This window comes from Genypterus blacodes, unplaced genomic scaffold, assembly GCF_046128005.1.
Source record: "Genypterus blacodes isolate CSIRO-AG114 ecotype Tasmania unplaced genomic scaffold, CSIRO-AGI_Gbla_v1 ptg000032l_1, whole genome shotgun sequence".
In the NCBI taxonomy this organism is placed as follows: Eukaryota; Metazoa; Chordata; class Actinopteri; order Ophidiiformes; family Ophidiidae; genus Genypterus; species Genypterus blacodes.
The window spans coordinates 8,843,698-8,867,952 of record NW_027466845.1 but is presented as its reverse complement, the minus strand read 5'-3'; the positions used below and the strand labels follow the sequence as shown (position 1 = coordinate 8,867,952).

Below are 24,255 nucleotides of genomic sequence, written 5' to 3'. Positions count from 1 at the left end.
GATCTCAAGGTAAAACTAAAAAGACACACACTTCACACTCCCTCTTATGTTTTGACTTCTTCTACACAGAATGAAACTGAAAAAAGGCACAAAATGGAATGAATAAGGAGTTAGCAAGGCAGAGGGAGAGAGAGAGGTGAGAGAGGAGGTGAGAGAACGAGGGAGAGAGAGATGTGGGCTGAAACCTTCAAATATCTGTCTGTGATTCATTACATGAATCATCGGCGTCGTTGTCGTCAGAGAGGCTGGAGAGGATGAGGTGGAGGAGGAGGAAGAGGCAGAAAAAAGTGTGTGAAAGAGGGGAGGGGGGGAGGCACATCTATCCGGAGGGGATGTGTGCGTGTGTGTGTGCGGGTGCAGCTGCAGCTGGGGTGTTGTGTCTGTGTCATGAGAATTGGAGCTGCTTCCTCTAACTGGATCCTCTATGCATTATGTGACACTTATTGATCGAGCTCGCTGCGGCTCAGCTATCAGGCTTAAGAAGACAAATCTGGCATTTAATACTCGCTGCCTACTGCATATAGGACTGATCAGCCACGCCGAATGAATTCCTGTCAACCCGGCTCATCTACTTCCATAGGAGGCAGCAACTTCTTCTTTTTTCAGAACAGAATACAATACTGTCAAAGCCTGTTTGACCTCTCTGCATTCTGGATGTGTAGAATGTGTCACTGGTCTTTGGACGCAACCCAAAATCAGGAACCAATGTCTCCTCCCGCAATTGTTGGCTGCGCTCAAATCCACTCCAGTGGGAGGAATATTGACAAGAAAACCCTACTCCCACTCCATTATAACCTCCTGACGGTTCTCAGTACCAAGGCTGTGTTTTTTCTTAGTCGCCACTGGTTAGTTAAGAACTTAATGGTCTTCACAGCCCCCTCTTCTCACCTCATCCATCAAATCCGTCTTATAATGGCACTGTCTGTCTATTTGTGTGGCAGAACGGCTTCGTGCTTATTGAGGTCGTTGCCTAAATGGAGCGCCAAGGTTTTGCTCGCTATGAAAGGGAGTGAGGTTTGAATGCACACGGCAGCGGGTCAATTCAGCGAAGCTTCAAAGGGAAGGCGGCTGGTTCTGACCTTGGGTGAGCGAGGTGTCGGAGGCGCGGCGACCTTCTCTGAAGCTGATGGGGGAGCGATTGTGCGTCTCCCTGTGCTGGGACGTCAGGGCGGCCATCGCTGGGTTGGCGGGCAGAGCGCTCAGGAAGGAGGGCGGAGTAACGCCGTGGGCAGAGCTGTTGGCCGTTACCACTTCACTGAGAGAGGGCGAGTCCTCCAGCAGGCCTAGGTCGCTGTGCATGGAGCCCATGTCGTAACCCATGTCCGAGTCCACGCTGCCGAGGGATGGATTGTGGCCCAGACTATAAAGTTTACCTGGTGGACAGAAAATGGATGCAGAGTTCTGTTAAACCTGCTTTTTTAGACACTATGTCCTCGTGCCCGACGCAGACCAGCGCGTACCCTGGTGCGAAGGCCCCGGCTGGTTGGTGACCTCAGAGAGGGTGTGCCGGCGCTGGCCGAAGCGAGCCGTCTGACAGGCCGACAGCAGGTGGGCCGGGTCGTCCTCTGCGTCGGCCTCCTCGGTCTCGATGCCCTCGTCGATCGACGTCTCCATCATGTTGCTAGGCGACGAGGTGGAGGACTTGCGGAGAACGGTGGGAGGGGGCAGGGGGTCCAGGAGGCAGCCATTCACCTGAGAGCAGTGTACACATTCAATATTGCTTCATATACTTGGAACACAGACAGTAAACACTCACATGTGACATTGAGATAATCACAAATGAATGTTATTGGTCAAATCAGCCATTATTTCATCATTACACAAACACAAACACACACAAATCAATCTGGCACAAAGATCACTTGGATGGTGGGCAGTGGCTGATACTGAGGGCTCCACTGCTCATTCTCCTCCCACTTCTTCCCCTCCAGTTGCCAGAGTCGCTCTCATGCTGTGAGGAAAAGTGAAGGGAGTGTGTGTGTGTGTGTGTGTGTGCGTGTGCGTGTGCGTGCATGTGTCTTAGAGCATGCAGAAGTATGTGTGTGTGTTGTGGAGGGTGGGGATAAAGGAATGCAGGGCCAGGAAGTGAGCCTTAACTAAAAGTTAAGACACACACACACACACACATTTGCCGCAGTAACCATAGAGCCCGGTGTTGGAGCAATGTTACCGAATTCCCATCTGCTTTCTGTAGCGAGAGCTGAGCTAGGAATGCTATTACTCCACACACACACACACACACACACACACACACACACAGAAAAACAAAACAACAAAAAAGTAAGGAAGAAGATTGAGCATGGTTTAAAAAAGGGAGAAGTGCAACCAGAAAGTAGAAGGAAAGACAGAGAGAACAGACAAAGTGTTGGCTGATGGGTAGGAAGTCAGAGCGCCGAGATCAGTGGATCAGCAGCGGCCGCTTCCTGTCCATGTGTGTTCACTCAGTTTCGCTCTAGGTCACATCATCATCACAGGACGGCTTACATAACCAGGCTCCATTCACGCAGATAAAACCCATACACACACACGCGCACGCAGAATTCTTGAAGAATGATGCTATGTGTGTGTGTGTGTGTGTGTGTGTGTGTGCATGTGTGTGTAGTCCTGCAGGTGTGCCGTCAACTCAGACCACTGGAGTCAGTGTTCTGTAACAGTCGGTCAGCTCAACAACACGCCTGGAGGAAAAGGTCACTGGCTGGCACAGATAAATGCAGAGAAAGAGGAAGAACACATTGTGAGATAGTGTGTGTGTGTGTGTGTGTGTCTGTCTGTCTCAGAGCTGTGTATGATACCAGTTGTCCTGTCTGATGTGAGTGCTGGCTGAGTGCTTACATAAGAGAACAAGTCAGCAGGTTGAAGGAGTGCCGCCACACTGTTGTTGTGGTTAATAGGAATTTACTGTTTTGTGTTTATAATCTGCATGCGATTATAAACACAACATTGACTAATTGTACGCGCCAGAAAGCTGCCACGTTTGAGTTACTGTCAATTTTTTGACAGTAACTATTTGTCGACACAGCAGATGGAAACAGAAGCGCTACTGTATGGAACAGTAGAGAATATAATGGGAGAAAATTCAATAGGATTAATTGTACTAATGGGGATAACTGCACAGACTTTCACTGGACAGACTCAAGACGCAGCTCCCTCCGCCATCACATACATATCAGACAATTCGAGCCTTAAGCGTTGGCTATGGACTCACTTTGGGGGTGCTGACGTCCTCCATGAAGAAGCTCTGCTCAGGCGCACACGCAGACTGGGGGAAGGTGAACGCGTCGGAAGCCTGCGGCAGAACCGGCGAGCGCAGCAGACGCATGCCCTGTGGCAGCAAACCCACCTGGGCGGAACAGCTGGTCGACTGCAGGGACACAGAGAGAGAAAGAGACTTTGATGTAAGATCACTAGACCTGCTCCAATAGCCAACGCCACATCCTCCATAATAAGCAATTACAACTGAGATGAGCCGCGATGGATTTGACTTTGTAATGCACGCTTGAAAGCGAGGAAATTAAGCCGGATACTAGACGAGGAGAAATACAAGAAAAATACACACAAAGAGGGATAGAAGACGCGCAGAAAAGAGTGATGAATAATAAAGCGACAGAGAGGGGCATTAAGATCAAGGAGAACAGAGAAGATTGGAGGAGAGCAGGTGAAGACGGACGTGACAGAAGCTGGCGGGCTAAATCAATGAACGGGACCGGCCGTGTGCTTGTTTGTTCCTGGGTGCAGGTGTGAATAATGGCGCTTTGATCAGACAGGCGTAGATGGTAATCCCCTGTACAATTCTGAGACCCCCCCCCCCCCCCCGTTGCCCTAACACCCCGTGGTTACCTTGGCGACCGTCTGTTCGGCGACCGTGCTGGGCCGACGCTGGCGGGCGTCAAGCCTCTGTTCGACGGGGAAGCTGCAGCGGTGGGCCTTCAGACGCTCCACCAGCAGGTAGTAGATAGCAGCAAAGTGGTTGTAGCTTTTGTTCTGCAGAGACTGAAGGATAAAAGGCAAAACATGAACGGCAGCTGTAATCGAAGCCATTACTGACTCACACCTTCCATTTTGCACGATTTAATTATGCTATTAAGCTGTTAAGTTACGCCGAGATGAAAGTTTAATTATCCCTGCACAAAACTGGGTCATTGCTGTGGTGAAAGAACAGGATACATAAGACAATACCAGGCACGGAAGAGAACATTGAAGTGAGCGCGTTCTTCTTTACTGTCTGATGGAGAAAGAGGAAGAGTACACCATCTTTCAAAGTCATCTTACACGCTTTTTCCTGGTGATACTGACCCCACGATGTCAAACATTTACATTAACTGAATGGCTAAGAGCCAAAATGTTAGTTGGAAAGCTTTCACTTTTTGGAAAATGTAATCTATATGCTGACAATGAGCAGCATTCCCTCAGGATTTAACAGTTGGAAAATACTTCCCTGGATTGCTCACATAGAGTATCAGGTCATCAGCATAGAGAAGAATATTTTTGTTTTGTATGAAATAAGTCACTGTAACATTATCTTGCTGAATTGTGCTTATATTGCCATATATTTGGAACAGCGACATCCAATTTGTAATGTGTTGAAAACTATATCTATATATTTTTTTATTATGTTGAGAAAATTCTAAAACATTTCATTTATTAATTGTGCAGGATGATTTATTTTAGGATATTCTTTTACTATTGTATTATTTAGATTAAAGCTAATATAAATTGTCTATACTACATCAACCCAGCCTCAGAGACTAAGTGTCTGGACCTTGTTCCACATCCAGTTATGAGACTGCACATCTGCCCATTAAACTGCTGGATACTTACCCTTTCCCACCCTAGTAGAGTAGAGTATTATGCACAATCTACAGTCTGAAGGTCCGACCTCATCCTTCCATATCTCTGCAGAACAAAGGGTTTGAGTCCTCACCTCTATGGTCTTGTGCTGGTCTATGCCAAGGCTGTGCATCAGGCGAAGAACCTGTTCACTGTATTCCCCGACGCCTGCTGCACCCTCAGGAGATACAGCCTGTTGGTACAGAACAGGCCTCCGCACTGGAACATCCAGTGCCATCCACTTGTGCTCCTTGATTTGGGCCACGGAGAGACGCTTGGATGGGTCCAGAACCAGCATCCTGCGGATCAGGTGCTCACAGTCTGAAAGGAGAACAGACAAAGGATGTTGATGGAAGGAAAACTTAAGGAGAGGATGTGAGAACAGTTTTATAGCCATCCATATTTTAGAGCCGTGTTTCTGTTTGACAATGCTGAGCACTTTTCGGATATGCTGTGAGGAAGCAAATTGGATCTCTAAAGGTCAGGCCCTTCAAAATGTACCTCAGGTGAAATGGGGCCGAGATAACACTAAGGGGCTTCAAATCTCCACACTGTGTTTCCTTGGCGTCTTCCAGTGCTTCTACACTTCTCCGCCCCGCCTCACCCCCCCATCCTAATGTGAGCTTCTCACCTCTTGTTAGAGGATAGATGGGTTTGACGTCAGACACAGTTGGGTTCTTAACAAGATTACAGTTCCCCCGGCTGCACGCCTTTGGCCCGACTTCACCCCTACTGACGGCACTGCATTCCTGCCTGCCACACTGCGACCTTCCTCGTATAGCCTGCTGCTACCGCTAAGCACATGTGACATAGGAGACAGACTTTATGTCTTTCTTCCTTTATCTCCAATATTGGATTACTCGAACCATAATGCTGACCGGACACGGGGGTCTGCTTTTCCAACAGAAACCCTGCTGGTTGGTCTTTGATGTTTATTTGAGCCTCTGCCGTGTATACATTCTCTTCTGTTCTATACACTTCAAAGGCACTGTGCAGCAAATTCTCAAATTAAAACGTCACTTCCCACACCATTTATGTTAATTATGATGGCAACTTTAGAGGGTTTTCAAAGTGCAGACATTCATTTTACACATACATCTTCTGCAGGTCCCTTTGTTCCCTTCCCTCAGGTCGTCAAATATCAGATTTCAACCATAGAAATCAAAGCAATTGTGTGACGGAAAGAGGCCCCGGCAGCTCTTAAGAGAAAGCTCTGGGACCTGCCTGCCAATCTGAACTCCCTGCCGCACATTCTTTACAAGTGCCTCGATGATCTAACATCCACATACATTCGTTTTTTTCCCTACTTCACCCTTGGATCAGCAAACCCGATTTCTTCCATTAATGGAATAATCCACTGTGCTGCGTCCTGACTTCATGCTGTGCCATCTAAGCAGCTTGTCTAGCCACTAAACTCCCACAGTTAAGAACTGCTTCAAATACAGCGCGTTTCTCTCAAACGTTACTCATCGACTCAACTGTGCCTCACTGCTGGTTGCTACAGTTTGTTTATAGCAACAGCTGAGGCTGTGCACATTTCTCAAAGCTTCTAATCACCAGGGAGGGCTGGACTATGCTAGGGTCTGCACTGACTGACTGATGAGTGGCTAGCTGATTGACTGACAGACTGTTATTAGCCAGTACATTACACCACAGTGACTCAACCACACAACCATCCGGTTCACACTTGCAGTCTGTCAGAAGCTGAAGAGCAGAAAAGCAGCGCAGAGAATGATATGCCATTTATTATCTTGATCTTCATCAGATGAATCAACACATCCAGTATGAGTAACTGAGGAGACTGTGAAGATGAGAATAAGGCAATTCAAAACACACATTTAGGCTGTGGCTCCTGAACCGGAACACCGCCTCCACAGGCAGAGGCGATGCTAAACGGAGCTAAATGTAACCATAGCCCTACTGTTAACCACAACCATAACAAAACCATCGACTGATGCTGATCGAGATGGAAATCGGCCCAAAATGGAGAACTGCCGTATCTCAGCTCTGACAAATACATTGGGCTAGCCAAGCTTGTAAACTTGATTGACCACAGAGTTCAACAGACAATTTTCGGGTCAAATGTGACAAAAATCTACACATTAACTGTCTGAATCAGTTCCAACAGGTTTTTATCTTTCTTCCATTCTGCGAGAATCTATCTGTCAAAGTTTTATGGCCGTGCTGCATCACTGTGAAATAATTAGTAGACTGGAACCAAACTTGATGGACACGCTGATCACTATTTACGCAAAACAACAATCGACCTGATGGTGGCGCTGTAAAAACAAAAATTTGAGTTTTGTCAATAACTTTGGAAGTGGACATGGTAAGGGTCAAAAGTTCAATCAAATGAGAGTTATAACTGGAGCACTACTTGGCCTTGGCAGAGATATGAGCTATCCGAGTGCCTTCTAGTTGGCCAACGGCATTCCAAAATTCCATAAATGTTATGTGGTGTCTTAAGTAAAGAAAAGTATTTGTGAAGTGCCACTCGAAGAATCTAATTTGTAAGACAGAAACAGAACATCAAGTGTGGGTGAATCACTGAAGATGAGGTAAAACACAAAACAAACCATTTATTTTCCTTAGGTGTCGTGTTCTACTATCCATAACACACACACACACACGTTTACCACAGCAGCACGGTCCTAAAGACGTCTAACGATAGTAAGACCACGAGGTCTTAAGTGTTGGGATGTTCTCGGAAGAGTTGGCTGCGTGGTGCGAGGCCGTGCCGCGTACCGCAGGCTTGGCCGGTGAGCGCAGTGAGGAAACGGCACACTCTGTTCTCCTTGTTCAGGGAACAGAGGCTGGGCTGGGGTGGGGGGGCGGCTTGAGTGTCAGTCTGGCACTGCGGCTGACATTATACTCCTACATTCCCCTTATGACTTAATTGTTTCAAGGTCCTGAGCGAAGAAACCTGGACGGTTCGCTCACCACACCCCCCGTGGAGAAAGAGCTGCAGAGAGACAGACGGGCAGGAACACAGAGAGACAGGAAGTCTTCTAACATGCTGCCGGAGAGCACAAGTCAAAAAGACACACAAAAGAGAGACAGAAAGACACACAGGTAGAGTCTCATCAAAAAGACAGAGAGAGACAGACAGACAGACAGACAGACAGACAGACAGACGGACAGACGGACAGACAGACAGACAGACGGACAGACGGACAGACAGTCTCCTCAAAAACACAAAGACGGAGAGACGTCTTCTCTAAGACACAGAGAGACACACAGACAGACGGGTAGTCTCCTGAAAGCAAACAGGCTAACCGAGGCTCCTCATATAGACAGTCTTCTCAAAGAGACAGAGGCTGCACCTCATTTCCTTTGAAGAACCACATAGGCTAGGGGGCCTACAGAGGACAGAAGGTTCGGCCCAGCATAACCGATGTTCTCACTTCACTTTTGCCTCTGAACAACACATAGTTTCATATTGTAGTGATGTCACACAGAAAGTTTGTTTGGAGTGATTCATTGTTGACTGACCTGACCTGGTGTCACCCCTTCTGCTTTGTGTCCTCCCTCCAGTACTTTCTGTCAGGACGGTGAAGCTTTTTATTTATAAGTATCGACTCTGATTTCTTATGAGAATGGATTGTTTGGCGTTTCAAATTTCACTCGCAACAAAAAAAAAAACACGATGATATGATCAACCAGACTTTAAATGCAGCGCCGGGAAGGCCAGAGTGGCTGTGCCCTCGAAACTCGTTCAAAAGAAGGTCAGTTCAGCCAAGTTGATCCTCTGTGACGTCACTGGTCTTGAAATGCAACCATCCAAGGCTGCAGGCCAAGAAATCAGACACAGCAACACACAAGCTGACAGACAGATAGATAGATGGATAGAGAGGTAGGCAGACGAGCTGCTGGAAACACTCACTGGCTCTTCCCCAGGTTACATAAACGGCTCCAGTTCTGGACTTAATCTGCTGCCAGAGAGCTAGCACAGCTGCTAACAGCAGGGCTGCTTTAGAGCAGTTTGCCAACCTCACTACCTAATCTGCATCCTGCATGCACACACACACACACACACATAATGGAGGACAAAGTTGGTGCTTCTCCTATTGTATCCAAGTTCTTTTTTTTGATGAAATGACCCTGATCGCCTACAACCACAACACAGCCTGGACACTGAATGCTTCAGTGACTCAAACAGAAAAGCACTATCTATTCATCTGAGGTAGTGTCTGCAAATTTGTTATGGCATTTCAGGATATGTTCAACAACATACGGCCATAAAAAACATCTCAGAAATGTTGGGACATGGACACACAAAAGTTTCCTAAGTTATTTTAAGTTTAACATGTCTTATTCGTTTCCTAAGCAGTAAACAAATCCAACCCTTCATCCCCATCAGAGCACCCCAAAAAGCACATCAGAGGACATGAACACAGTCAGCCAACCTCACACTACAGGACAATAAATATCAAATAAGCTCAAAAATCACAGCTTTAGTGCCAAACGTAAAAGGGTTGAATCAGGCTCAAACTCAGCTTAATGATCTGCCAGTGTGTACCCAGTTTTAGATGGGCTGCTATATTATTCAGCCATTATCCACCATGTCAAAGGTTGAGCTCTTGAAGCCAAAGCGGAAGAAGACGGAAGAACCATCCTGCAAATTATTTATTAAAAAAATCATTTAAACGCTGATAGTTTTCAAATTACAATTCAACGACTAATTCCAGTAGTAGTACTAATTGTTCTCTTAAACGCGGTATTCCAATATCGTTCCCGTGGAAATTCGGTCTCACCTTCGGTCATGAAGTAGGGGATACGGAACCTTCCCTCAAGGACTCTCTGTCGGAGCACGGGCAGGGTGGGCCCGTCGAAGGGCAGAGCACCGCACACCAGCACGTACAGCACCACCCCCATACTCTACAAGAGAAACACACACGTCAAGGTCAAGACAGGGGCTAAGAACAATCAGTACATCAATCAATCAGAGGGGCCTAGATGTAAATAAGGCCAAGATTAGTATTGGAACTCACACACACACAAGGTTATTTATTATGCCGTACAGCTATAGGGTGTGGTTAGGAAATCACACTCCATACACACTTAAACGTTATGTTTAAGACTTTGACCTCTAATACATCTGTATAATGGTGGCTTGTCCTACCCAGATGTCCAGCTGTGGACCCTCGTACTGTTGGCCCTCAAAGACCTCAGGAGCAGCATATGGTGGGCTGCCGCACCACGTGGCCAGAGGCTCCCCGGGCTGGAAGAAGTTCCCAAATCCAAAATCTAAAAAACAAGGAAAACAAAACCGAGGGACGGCATTAAAAATGAGAAAGGACATTTACGTGGATGCAGGATTCGTGTGTGTGAAGACGCTTCTGCCTTTAGTCTTCTGGTATTCGTCCATCTTTGAGATTGGACCGTCCCTCAACAGGAGAGGAGGACTGAGGCTGCATTCGTCTGGCTTACCTGGCTGACATGAACCTTCACAGCAAGATTTGGTTTCATACTTGAGTTGACCATGTGCAGCAGTTTCAGCAAAAAAGTTAACTTCAAGTGTCTCTTGTGAACTTTATTCAAACTGTAAAAAGGAACAAAGGACATTTATAAGGTGAATCTGCGTGCCTGCAGTGAACTGTAACAAACCAAACTCAGGTGGGTTACGTCTTGTGTTTGAGCGTTTCTAAGCGTCTTGAAAGGGGTCTGCAGGGATTACGTAATACAATATGTTAGCCACATATTTGTACACTGAGGAAAGCGGCCTTCATCTGAGGTAACCTCCCCTCGAGACTGACATCATCACAAACCAACCGTGCTCTAGATTGTAAATGTCTCGAGTTCGTAGAACTCTTGTTTTATCTTCAGAGGGACTAAATCTGGAGAAGTGTGTACACATGCACGTGCGCAAAACTCGGAGAAGTTCTGAGTCTGCCTTTCGTTAAAATCCAACTAAGCACTGCAGTAATATCCGCCTATTGCCAAATCCCGCTCGCCTGTCTGCAATCGTTCAGCCAGCCGTTCCTCTGTTACTTCAGTATATCATTTTTCCGCCTTCTCTGCCCCACCTTCTTCCGTCTGCAGTAAACGACTCTTTGCCTCTCTTTCCCTCGGAAGACCTAAGCTCCACATCCACGTCGCTCTTCCCAGCCCAAAGGTGTTGGTCACTTGTTATCAGAGAGGCCCCCCCCCTCGTGATGACGTCATGTGGAGCAGATGATCACGCAAAGCTCCACTTTAACGGCCCCATCCCCATTTATTTCCAATCAGAGACGGTTACACAGAGAACATTCGTATTGCAAAACAAACAAATAACTCTGATTTTAATAACAGGCTTACATAATGTGGGGACACACACACACACACACACACACACACACACACACACACACACACACACACACACACACACACACACACACACACACACACACACACACACACACACACACACACACACACACACACACACACACACACACACACACACACACACACACACACACACACACACACACACACACACTTTTTTTCCTTTGCTTTGTTCAACATCAGTCATTGTGTTTACATACTCAAGACTCATGACTAATTCAACGCACGCGTTTGATCTGTTACAGGAAAAGTATACAGTCTTTCCGCAACCGTTTCAAGTCCAAATGATGTCACAGGTCAAAGCTCGGCTGCAATTTGGGATGTACGGCAAATAATAACAACAAGCTTCATTTGGCACGGGTTACAGTTTATTTGGGTAAATTGCAACCTTGCCATATTTACACAAAAATCCAAATGAACACACTGACATTTTTTCCCCAAACTGTGCAGGCCGGGGATGATGATGGCTATGAAGAATCTGGAGGGTAGGGACACTGAATGCGATATTGGGCTGTAAAAGATAAATTTGATTTGATTGAAGGGGGATGGGAGGGGGATGGGAGGGGCTTTGGGGGGGAAGAGCTTACACAACATTTGCATAATATTCACCCCCCCGTACGTGTCACACTGGAATACGTGCCAGCTAAAAGCTTATAAAACTCTGTGGCGGGCGTATGCCAGTTCTGTCACGGCGCTGCTGCGGCATCCAGGAGTTAAAGAATGCTGCTGTGTCATGTCCAGTGACGGCATATGAGCTCCCACGTACTGTAGTTATAGATTATGCATGAGCCGTTGCAGTGAGAGCCGAGTCTGCCAGGTGATGAAACGCATGCAGATTATATATGCGTACGTGACCCCATAAATCAATCAGTCACATGCTCCTCAGACGACACTCAGACTACTATTATTGTGCTTGCATAATGCAAAAAGATGATTTATTACTTTAATTTGGGTATGATCAAAGTTTCAGTGTGCAAGGTAAGGAGAGATTCAGCAATATGTGCTTGTTGTACTTTCTAATTGTTTATCATTAATCCGTGTAAGTATAAAACGTTCAGTACATTTCTCCACAAGGTCCCCTAATTTTAGAGGCAGATTTGCATTTTATGATCAGAGGAAGAGGACAGGGGCGGGGTTAGTTTACGCTCGCAAACAAAATGCAAATGCGACTGACGTCTTTGCTTGGCTCCACGCTCCTAACGCCGCCCCTCAGTTCTGCGCTCTTTCCTCCCTCCAATTCGTCTTCTGTCAAATCAAACTTAAAGGGGCCGTTTGAAGTGAAAACATAAAGGGCACCCCCTGCCGCCGCTGCAGCCACTGACGCCGCGCTCTCCTCTTCAGCCACTGCGAGCCTGACCTTTCTTTGACTGACCGCCATCAGGCAGCGGTGGCCTTCAAACTGGAGGAAACGGTGCTAGAAAATGTGCTAGAAACTGAAAACAGAAACGGAGAGGAAACCTTTACTCCTCTCCGTCACCACAGCTGAATCTAAACTCACACGAGTATCACTAATGTAACCAGAACATCTGGAGCGAGTGCTTAAAGTGAAATATTTACTCTAACTTAAGAACTCTCGCCTGAACGCTGTGGGTGAGAAGAACAGGATGTACCCGACACTGCAGACAGTCTTTCCTGAAAGAGGCTTCCTCTAATCACACACCAGGTAATGTTCTGTCCGTTGTTCTTCACTTCAAATCTAATCTGCGGCGGCGGCGGCGGGGACAATCGCCCGTGAGTCACAGGGTGAAATTACCACCGCGGTAACAACAGCTCGGTGTTATCGTGTTGGAGCTTTGCGAGAAACCCTGGAAGGAGTGAAGCAGGTCAAACATCCAATCCTTTCTACACCTTTGTGTGCTTCTGCCCAGTGTGTTTCCGTTGATTGATTTCGCTCTTAGGATGACTTGAGCTTGAAGGATTGGTAAATTGGAAAGCGGCTATACAATGGCGAAAATTTGAGTGCATCTTTTCTGTCCTCATCATTCATCTCCTCCACAGCTTCCATCATTCCCTCCACGCCAGCCAGCGACGCCCTCCTGCACTCTGACACACAGCAGTAGGACAACATTCTCACCAGCGTGCTCCAAATGCCAGTTGCTCCACCATCAGACACTCTGGAGGTTGACCCTATACACCTTCAACTTAGTCTCAAATCGCCACCTTTGAGTCGGCTCGCCTTTCATCTGTTTTATCTCTTAACAGGTCCTTAACGATACTGGTGTTAGGTCGGTGTTGAAGAAGGTGGAAAGAACCCTTCAGATTTTAGTGGCGTCTTTTGAGCGTTTGTGTTACTGGCTACCGTCAGCCTGCAACTATCTAGCGAGCAACCGCGGACCACTTGTCGACACAGTGCAAATGGGCCGGTCAGGTACTTCAGACATTTCTGAGCTACACCGGCGTTGAGATCATGGCAGGCAATGGATCAAAACAAAGTGATCTGGAGCGGAGCAGACATTCTGTGCTTCTCATCCAGACACAAAACTGCGTCACGTGTACGTCCGTGTGTCTTTGGGTCACAAACTGCAAACCTGTCCGGACCTGAAAGCGCCGACTACATATACGCAAGACTGTGAGAACGGACGCAAATGTGTGCAGGCAGAAGTGGAAGTAAGGAAAAAGGAGGAATAGCTGCAAAGTCAGTAGGCAGCTTATTGAAACCGCCTGACAAGTGTGAATGAGTTTGTATGTGTGCGATTAAATAAACCATCGGCTCTACACCAGATATCAAGCCAACACCAGAATGCACAGTCTGAAGTATAAATGGGTCTGCAGCAGGTGGGAGTGTGAACTGTAACCATGTCCTACCTGCTATCTTAATGTTCATGTGACCGTCCAGCAGCAGATTCTCCGCCTTCAGGTCCCTGTGGACGATGTTGCGGTTGTGGCAGTACTCCACCGCCGACAGGATTTGCCAGAACTTCCTCCGAGCCTCCAGTTCACTGAGACGGCCGTGCTTTGCCAGGTAGTCTGTTAAGAGAGAGAGAGAGAGAGAGAGAGAGAGAGAGGGGAGAAAGAGAGAGAGAGAGAGAGTTTGGATATCATTTTAGAATATCGAGATAACATTTTACACCGACTTGCATAACCAGACTGTACAGGCACGGTATCAGGCATCGCTTTGCGGTTGGTTAATTCAAAAGATGCAGCTGTATACGCATGCATGCATATTTCAAAATCTTGTGGTTGTGTTGAAAGGATGATTTGCATTTGAGGAGATGCGGGCCTGATGCCAATGCTACTTTACGGCTAATGTACATTACAACATACTTTGGTGTATTTACTGAGTGCATAATGTACTGTAAGCTGTAATTATCCTTCTAAACTCCTATTCCCTTTACGAGTGTGTATGTGTGTAACAGGCGACCGGGTTGTACGTGTAGTATCTTGTGTGTTGCCATAACTGGAGCAGGAAAGGGAGGACCTGAGGGAGGATTTCTGAGAACTGGTCAGCTGCTACATCACGTCCACATTAGCAGAAGCTGGAACAGTAGGAGTGAGGGAGAGACGGAGAGACAGAGAGAGAGAGAGAGGACGACTTGTTCCATTCCTGCTGGTGTGGTTGTAAAAATAATGTGGAGTTTTCGCCGCTGCAGGAAGCTACGCAAACGCACACACATGCCCGATAAACATCCGGATAAATTAACAAATTGTTTATCTGGTTAGTGAAGGAAGGGAGAGCTTTTTTCCATACCGTCAGTGTGTGTGTGTGCGTGCGTCAGCATGTTAACATGCACGTTATACTCCGATTGAGGCAATAAATTGTTATTTTCAAACATCATGTAAAGGTCACGGTGCGAAATAAGCATGAATCAAAGCTTGAATCAAGAGTTACAGACATGAATTATCAAATTACGTGACAATTTATTCAAACAGGTAAACATTTTGTCACCTTGCCATGCATTTCCTCTGCATTCTGACTCTCCTCATACTGTGCTTATGCACTGCATCATAAAAAGGCACAACCCTATTGATTATTTCCACTCAACCTCAACGTGACAAACGCAATTCTAAAAAGGACACCAGTGCATACTTTCAGTTTCACCCTCCCTGTGGAGCGTGGACAGAGTGTTGGAAAGAGCAGAAAACAGAGCAACATTGTGAAATTAAGCCCTTTCACAGCTGCCAAGTGATGCATGAAGCAAACAGAAGGTGTTTTTACCATCAACTTCTGACTCTGACAGACAGGTTGGACACTGCGTTCTTAAGACAAAGAGTGTGTGGTGGTTTTGAAAGATGCAAGAAACCAAAGTCTAGAGTCAACACACGTCACAAGGAGAGCAAAGGTCGTACATTTTATTGTGCCTTCTCCACGCATTCAGATCATTGACCTCCCTCTCTTCCTCTGCTCTTATGCTGCTCTCATTGTTCCTCTGACCTTTAATCTTTTTGCATTCGCTGACTTTTCTGAAATGGACCTGTCTAGCAGATTATTGCAGGACACGCGATCGCACTCAGCCCTGTGGGCTGTGGAAAGTGCGCCGTTTGTTGTGGCTGTCGGCAGGGTTCCTTTTCACACCTCTCTGTCCAGATAGCTCGCTAACTCTTTAATTCACACTCTGTGGCAAACAAGATAGGACGCTCTGCTTTGGCTCCGCTTCCAGTTGGCCCGGGTACAGACCACCGACCAAACCTGACAACAAGACACAACAACCACAACAGGCTGGACCAACAAAAAGCTCCAAGCGTACAGACATATAGGGAACACGATTACTTGAAGGCCTCGCTGTCCATTTTATATAGGAGCAGGGACTCTCAGCTCAGACGGTATTAAAACCCTTCTGTTGTTATTGTTTTAATACGTCTTCTTCTAATAATATAGCGGTGATTTCCCTGGTGGACGCACGGAGCAGCAAACCCTTGGCAGACACACACACACACACATACCTAAAGATAATATAATTTTCAGCTGTTTCCACAATAGAACTTTGTTGTGTTCTCCTTTGTTGTGCAATTCCTGCCCACACCGACTAAAATTTGGGGGCATTTGAAATGTACAATGTCTTCTTCCTCCAAGGAGATCAGGATATCTTCACTTGAGGAGTTTCAATCAGACTTCAATCTCTAGCCTAGTCTTTTGAATAACTTATAATAGGTCAAGTACTTGTTAACACTATTTTGTTGCAAAGGAGAAGAAAGAAAAGAGACGAGCGAAGTCATGTTCTCAGGTCAGGATCAGAGCCAAACACAAAGCCATAACTCGCCAGCGTCAGTGTCAAAATACGGAACGAGTTACTCATCAAGTCATTCATTCACATCCATTCATTGATATAACGAGTTCATTCAAAACGGTTGATAACATTATGTTACACTGTGTTCTACCTTTTACGGGGTCAAATATGTAGAACATAGGGTTGACTTGCCCTTTGGTCCTGGTTGTTTCCTGCACAAGTCACACTAATTTCACAGGCAATTAAGATCAAAAACATTCTTTCATTAGCTGCAGCGAGGCAAGCAGAGACATGCAGCACCGTGTTAACACCTCAGGCCAATAACATCGTATTAGCCCGGCGCAAGGTTGAGCAAAGGGTCAACTGTGTACAGGGCTTATTCTTATCTGCCAAATCAATAACAAAACTTTTCCATGCCTATTTCCACAGTAATGAAAGAATCTGTATAACGACTACCACCATATAAACTTCCTTCGCAAGGTCAAAACAACACAGATTTTACAAATTCCACAATTTTCACGCCGTTTACATCCAAACTAGGTCACTGTTTTGTAGCATTCTGGAGCCACATTTTTGCAAACGCTATCATTTTTGTTGTAAAATAGAACCACTTGTGCTATTACGTTTCGTCATTAACACCTCGGTAGACAAATAGCTAACATCTGACAGAAGGAAAAGAACCTGATTAGATAGTAGCTGGCAAATTCCATAGTGGAGGCCCCTCTATGACCAGGGCAGCTTTCATGCTACGCTGCTAATCAAAAACACACTGGGGACAGGAATGTGTCGAGGAGGTCCAAGTACGGACATGCGAGGAGAAAGGGACACCGGATAGCCAACAGCCAGAGGAGGACGTATACAGATCTCAGGGATCGAACCATTCTTCCTCGCTGCACAATTAATCCAATTAAAGTGCAGATGTCAAAGGGGACCTCAATATTTTTTGTATGAAAATGGTCCAAAGGGTGTTAAACATTTTGTATGGGCATAGAACCTTTTGACTGTGATTGTGTAAGGGGCCACCCCACCATCAGGACGGTACATGGAAATACATTATGGACTTTGGAATGAATAATAAACAAATGTTGATCGTCACTTTGCACGATAAGTTGCACAACAAAACAAATCCTGAACACTGGGATCTCATTTCTGTCAGGATGGCAGAGCTGCACTGCTGCTGCGTGTTGCGGTGGTTGAAAAACAAGCCATTACTGTTTGAGCAATCAAACCACACAGAGACACACACATACAAACTCTCTCTCTCTCCCTCACACACACACACACACGCTGCGGTATGTTGCCCCAGTGGAAGGATGAGTAATCCACTGATTCAATGTCGGTGGGGGCAAGGACCTCGGCACAGTCAGGCACGCACTGTTGCATTCTGGGAAAGCGAGCAGAACAAGCATGAATCATAGGGGTATTAGGGAACAGCTCATCAACCGCTGTGTTCCTCTTCTGCTGAGAGCCGAGAGAGGAGCGAAGTCTCCAGACAGCTGCTCCTCTTTGGACAGGACGGACGCAAACTGGCCCTCTGGCTGGACTCCAGGCAACGCAAGCCAGGGTGGGGAAGGGGGGGTGGGGGGGAGCGTGGAGAGGACAAGGGGCAGACACAAACGCAGTCACACACACGCACACTCCAACATGCAAATTGTTATGTTGTTCAAATTTCCACACTTGGTAAGAACTCTAATTTGTGTTTTCTCTGCTTGTTTTGTTGGTTCTTTGCGCTCCCATCCTTCTTTGTTTTGCTTTGAAAAGCCTCGTCCGACCCTCTTCTCTCTCACTTGTCGCCTGCTGTTCCGCTGAGCAGCGCTTTTCACGTGTGTGTTTTTGTCGTCTCGATGAGCCCTCGGTAACATGAGTTTGAAAAGTGCTCCGTAAATAAAAAACAGTATTTTTATACTAGTTGGCGGCTTTTGTTTTGCTTTCAATCGACTCTTTTGTTTCACTCTTGACATTCACTTCAAATCGACTCTACTCTGGAGCCGTGTTTCATCTCCTCGCTGAAACATCTCACCCACTTCGCGGTTTCATACTGACTCCATCTTTGCCGACTGGAGATCCTCAACAGACGATTAAGAGGTGGGGTAACGTGCACGCCCAAAGGAAGACGGACTCCAGAATTTAAACCTCTAAATGTTGTTGGATCGGGCCTTCTGAACAAACGGCAATGAGCTCCTGGACATTCTCTCCTCCATTGTTAAGAATTTGAGCCAATCAGTGCGTGATGGTCAGGCTCGGTCCTCTGCTCCTAGACTAGACCTACACTTAATTGGTCAAACACATTTTTTTATCTGTACATAAAACCTGATAACACATTATTAAACAATTATTGCCCCGATAGCGATAAACCGAAACAAGCGATCGTGCGTCACTGAAAGGAAGTTGAAGTTTGCCCTGTGTGTGTTTGTGTGTGTGCGCGCGTTTGCCTTCCGTGTGATTTTTCAGCTATGTGAGGACTCGTAAGGTCAAGAGTCAGGATGGAAAACTATATGGGCTGTAGAGCAATACCTTCAAGTTCAAACGGTATCCAGGGAGAACAGGTGAGACATATTAACAGAGTCATGACGTCGCTTTTTAAATATCACTGGGTCATCATTTGCTCAACGTTGGGGTGCTAAATCAAGTCAATATTGTGGGGAGGTAGATCAGTAAGTTCTGCCTCTGCCTGGCCTCTCTTTGATTGAACATCGTCCTCTTTTATTTCCCTTTTTTGTCCCCAGAAATCAAAGTCGCTGCGCCCTCTCACAGGCCAGATCTGCATGTAGCCGTGCAACGCTGTCCAGGTTTCTATGATGGAACACAAATTTGACAGCGCAAGTCAACGGGAATGTGGCCTGACGAACAGCCCCAGCGTGTTTTTCTGAAGTAAACAGTCTCCCCCTCCTTCCCATCAGTCACACCAGAGATCTGCATGACTGATTCCACTCACTGCCAGCTATTATTGCCTCTCCCTCTCTCTGCTTTCTTAAATATGCATGCCCTACATTTCCCCGCCACCTTCCAAACTCAAATGTCCCCTGCTCTTGGCCCGATTATCTGCCGCCTTCTCGCCGCGGCTCCACTTTAAGTGCGGTTGACCCAATTTTCAGGTTTGATCCATCCTGCAGAGGAGCCGTGGAGCACCAGACAGACGGAGACACAGAGAGAGACAGGCAGGCAGGTAGGCAGGCAGGCAGGCACATCAACAAGCTGGCATGGATGCCTGTGCTGTGCCCATTAGCCCACCCACCCCCTGCAAGGAACTCATTACTCTCCACCTCCTCTGCCAAAACTAGCCCCGCTTCTTTGTTTTAGGGACACACACACACACACACACACACACACACACACACACACACACACACACACACACACACACACACACACACACACACACACACACACACACACACACACACACACACACACACACACACACACACACACACACACACACACACACACACACACACACACACAACCATTAACTGCCTCACCAACGCACAGTAACATGGTGGACTGCTAAGCATCCATATCTTCAATCACTCCACAGGACTTATAGCCATACTCCCCGCCAAACACGCTCATAAGTCCCCGAAGGAGGGGGGGCAACACAGGGCATGGATCAGGTCTGGCAGGTTCTTCCGTTTGTCTGAGTACATTGCCGTTGAACGACTTGGTCCCGTTGCCAGAACTGGTTTGATTTGGCGAGATTGAGTGTTACACTGTTTGTTTCCACAGCTGATGTTCTGCTGCTGCTGCTGCTGCTGCTGCTGCTGCTCGCTGTCTGCCAGGCTGAGTCAACGCTGTTACTGCTGCAGCTGGTGACGACACATAAATATCTTACATAACCATATTATATTGTGTAACGGGGACATTGGGAGTCCAGAGAATTAGGACAAAGTGATTTTATGACACCGTGATGTGATCTGTTGCGAGTGTACAGCTGTCACAATAAGTACAAACAAGTAGAAGAGGGAACTCATTACTAAAATACACACACACACACACACACACACACACACACAAAGTACCCAGTGTCACGCGACGTTTAGCGCCACTCAAACATGCTTCCCTTATGTTAATTAGCCCACCAGTGCATCATTGTGATACATGAGCAGAGTTTGCATTGACCAGCGTTTTGTGCAAGCGATGGAAACATGGACTTCTTTTGACGCGCGCGTGTGTGTGTGTGTGTGTTTTATAAACAGCTTGACTGACACACAAAATGAGGTAATGCCCCAGTAACTCTTTCAACCTCTTTCAAACGCTAAAAAGAAACTTATAAATAATGGAACGAGGTCACAACTGACCCGGCACCATGTTGTATCAACGTTACAAAGTACTTCTGTTTCCATTTTAGCAACATCTCTCTCTTTTTTTTCTTCTTCTCTGCACTTATTACACTTTTTTTCTCCACCACATCCTCTTTTTCTCCATTTTTCTAGCCTGACTTGCCCGCCTCCCTGGGTCACAGGAGCAGAGAGCTGCTGTTGTTGAGTCAACATCACAAGTGAAACACTGGCCTCAGAATTGCAAAGAAGCGAACACACACACACGCACGCACACAACTGTTCTGTTTACCGTCGGCCGTTGCTACAGTAATCCTATCAGCTAGTGTGTCTGGAAGTAGGCTAAACACCCACATTCTGGGGGGGGGGGGGCTGTGGGATATCCGGACTTCGGGAGCTCATCGAACACGGGTTGCGTGTTCAGCGATAAAGAGCACACGCGGCAGACGGCAATCATCTCCTATCTTCCAGTGTTATTCTTAGGACACCTAAGAAATGTTCGGCCCCTGCTCTGTGTTTATGTTTTGCAAAGCACGTCAACCTAAAGCGATATTTGCGATACGCAGCTGTCTCTGCCTGGTGGTTCCCTCGGGGCTCCGTTTCCTCCGAGAATCTTAACGGGGAAGGCTCGAGGCTCGACTTTGGTTCTCGCTTCCAAACCAGTGGTGCTTCCCTGTTACATTACATTGCGTCATTAGGCAGACGCTTTTATCCAAAGCGACTTACATTACATTTACCACCCTTCGCAGAACGGGGAGCAATTGAGGGTTCGGTGCCTTGCTCAGGGGCACCTCGGTATGGACTCGAACCGGCAACCCTCCGGTTGCCAAGCGGAAGCTCTAACCACTGAGCTACTGCCTCCCGCGCGATTACAATTTCACTCTCATTTATACGACACACTCAAAACACCACAGTGAAATTCAAATCAGCTTTAACCACAGTAGAGACAGAACTGAGAAGTTGCTGCTCAAAGTGCAACGTTATAGCAGTTAAGATGAAACTCACCGTCATCTTTTGTTTTCAGCCGCATCTATTGGTTTGATTGCACTCTTTGTTTAATTTCTATGAAATTTATATATCTTTGTGGGAGTTGAAATTAACCCATCAAAGTTTGGTGTTGCTCTAGATCCCAGAGCAGAGGCATTAAAGTTTTTATTCCAGTTATTTCTGAAGGCATTACACCATATTTTCGTAGATTTCTTCAATGGTAGAACACCACTGTCAATGCAATAATTATAATCAGGCATATTAAATCAATGACAGACTTGAAACTACTCTATTACTAATAAGTGAATGAAGTCGTATTATGATTTTTTGTCTTTAAATCCAATCCACTTTGCTTTTGCTAGTTTAGCCTTGGCCAAACTAAATGTTGTGTTTTTTAATTAAATAAATGAATAATATATCTGGAAAGTGATACATAAACATTCTGAAAAGAGTGCACAATATGAATACATCCTCTCAATCTATGGGTTTCTTTAATGTGATTCAGTGCTTGTGCTTTTTATGTTGCTGTATATTTTTCTTTATCCGTCTTCCTTTTATTAACATAAAGCACTTTGAGCTGCGTGTTGTGGTGCTGCACAAATAAAGCTTGGCATTATTATTACCATTATTACTCTGACATTCAGCTTGTGTGTGTGACCCGTAAGTGGAATGTTTAGAACCTGCGACTCCCCATTATGTTTACGTAACAAAGTCTAATCTACTTCCTTATTGGCTGCATTTGTCTCCTGCCTGGAAACTATTGTCAAGAGATCAAAGCCATCTTTTATCCTTAAAGGTACAAATGAAATAAAGTCGGGCGTGTACTTTAAAGAGCCTGTTCCTTTTGTTTAGTAACATAATGGGAAGGTCATTGGAGACCTTTAGGATGACCCAATAAGGAAACAATGTCAGCACTTTGAGCAATACATTCAAATACAGCACAGCACAGCACATGACTTACGGGCTACATCAGGACTTAGATTTCCATCAATCATGTGACAGTTTAGACTTTGACACTTCCTTGTTTGTCCGAACGCACACAGCACTTTGTGTGCGACTGTAGCACACAGACCAACCAGACAGGAATCATTTTTGCGATGCCCGAGTTGGCTCCGATCTCGCGTTTCATTAAATCACATCCATTCATCATCAACTCACCGAAGATCTCCCCATTCTTGGCATACTCTGTGACTAAGTACAGCATGTTCTTCGTTTCCATCACCTGAGAGAGAGAGGGAGAGAGGGCGAAGGAGGGAAGGAGGGGAGGGAGAAAAGAGGGAGAGTTTACGTAAATACCACATAACGCAGACGAGAACGCTTTAATATCAAAGCCATTATATCAAAGCCATTATATAACACAGATGAACACACTCCTCCAATGACGGAACTTAAACCTCACACATCAGCACAAATGAGTGACTACATTGCACAACTGCCCCACGTGGCGTCTTCCTGTGGTCAAAACCACAAGTGTCCAGCATCTGTAAAACAGTCAGCAAAACAAAAACACACAAATAGCACCGGGTCTAAAAACGGCATCCACGTAAGAGAACGGAGGTGGACGGATGGTGTGTTTGTGTGTGTGAGTGTGTGTGTGTGTCTGAATGGTGCTTAAAACCCTTCAGTCCTAACGCGCTGCTGGGTTGTGTGGGAGGAGGAGGAGCACCGATTTAGCAGCAGAGACGCTCCAGAGATGAATAGAATTAAAACGCGCGGGGAGGAGGAAGAAGAAGAATCAGATGGAGAGAGAGAGAGAGAGCGGAGAAGGATGAATCAGACGCGGCGAGCCAGACATTCACACTCCAGATCCCACGCTCGTTGTTTGCGATCAATTTTTCCATCTGTTACACTGACCGATTCACCGATTTGGGAAATGAAAGCCAATTTAGTCCTTTTTCTTTTTTTCGGGGGGGGAGAGGGGCGGGTCGGCCTCGTTTGTGTAATGAACACATTCTGTTCTTAATTACAGCAGAAGCTATCAGTGCCTTAACACGCAGACTACTGTGATTGAGGCAAAGAATTTGAATGAATGTCATAAATAAATTGTATTTTTTCACAGAAAATACTGCAAAGCGAGGACTCGGAACTTGAAACTTGCTAGACTGCATGTATTCCTTTTTTTAAAGCCTAAACTCTATAACAACCTTGTTTGTACTTCATTCAAAGCGAAACAATGGCGGTTGGTGCTTTTCAGAGCACTTCTAAAGTACCCAGTCCAAATGAATGAAGTGGTATAATGTTTGCCAAGGAATAGCCCATTGATTAAAGCTTTTAGATGACAGCATTGGCTGTGTGTGAATTGAGCAATATCACATTCCTGTAGGAATCAAATGAAGGAATCGGCACTTATCGTCTTCTCTATGGTATTTTTGTCTGTTGCGTCACATATTTGGGCGGTTTGTTGAACATCCGTAGCCAGGTTTGGTTCAGAGTGATTCCAGTGGGAGGGTTGTGACTCATCGAGACTTAAATGAAATATTTCACTGGGTTTAACATTGTTATTAGGATACTGCCATGAGTAATAACCTCAACCTACTCCAACACTTCCGATCGTACCGTAGGCATTCAAAACACGTCTTCATCTTGCATTGCTGCAGCTGTGCAAACGCACCCATATAAGCTGCTAATGTTCATTGGCTACAGCACAACCAAAGAAATTGCAGCTTTCC

At 46.1% G+C, this 24,255-nt stretch overlaps 1 protein-coding gene across 1 annotated transcript in view; it reads right to left on the bottom strand.

The window, feature by feature from the left end:
* The window catches only part of sik2b (salt-inducible kinase 2b), a 42,225-nt gene that overhangs the window by 10,138 nt on the left and 7,832 nt on the right, over positions 1–24,255 (bottom strand). Inside the window, exons 3-11 of the mRNA XM_076146331.1 lie at positions 22,745–22,808; positions 13,963–14,124; positions 9,950–10,074; positions 9,582–9,705; positions 4,922–5,148; positions 3,838–3,990; positions 3,206–3,361; positions 1,461–1,692; positions 1,080–1,373 (exon numbers count right to left, since the gene is read on the bottom strand). Coding sequence (XP_076002446.1) covers positions 1,080–1,373; positions 1,461–1,692; positions 3,206–3,361; positions 3,838–3,990; positions 4,922–5,148; positions 9,582–9,705; positions 9,950–10,074; positions 13,963–14,124; positions 22,745–22,808 — 1,537 coding nt within the window. The remainder of the gene's footprint in view (positions 1–1,079; positions 1,374–1,460; positions 1,693–3,205; positions 3,362–3,837; positions 3,991–4,921; positions 5,149–9,581; positions 9,706–9,949; positions 10,075–13,962; positions 14,125–22,744; positions 22,809–24,255) is intronic.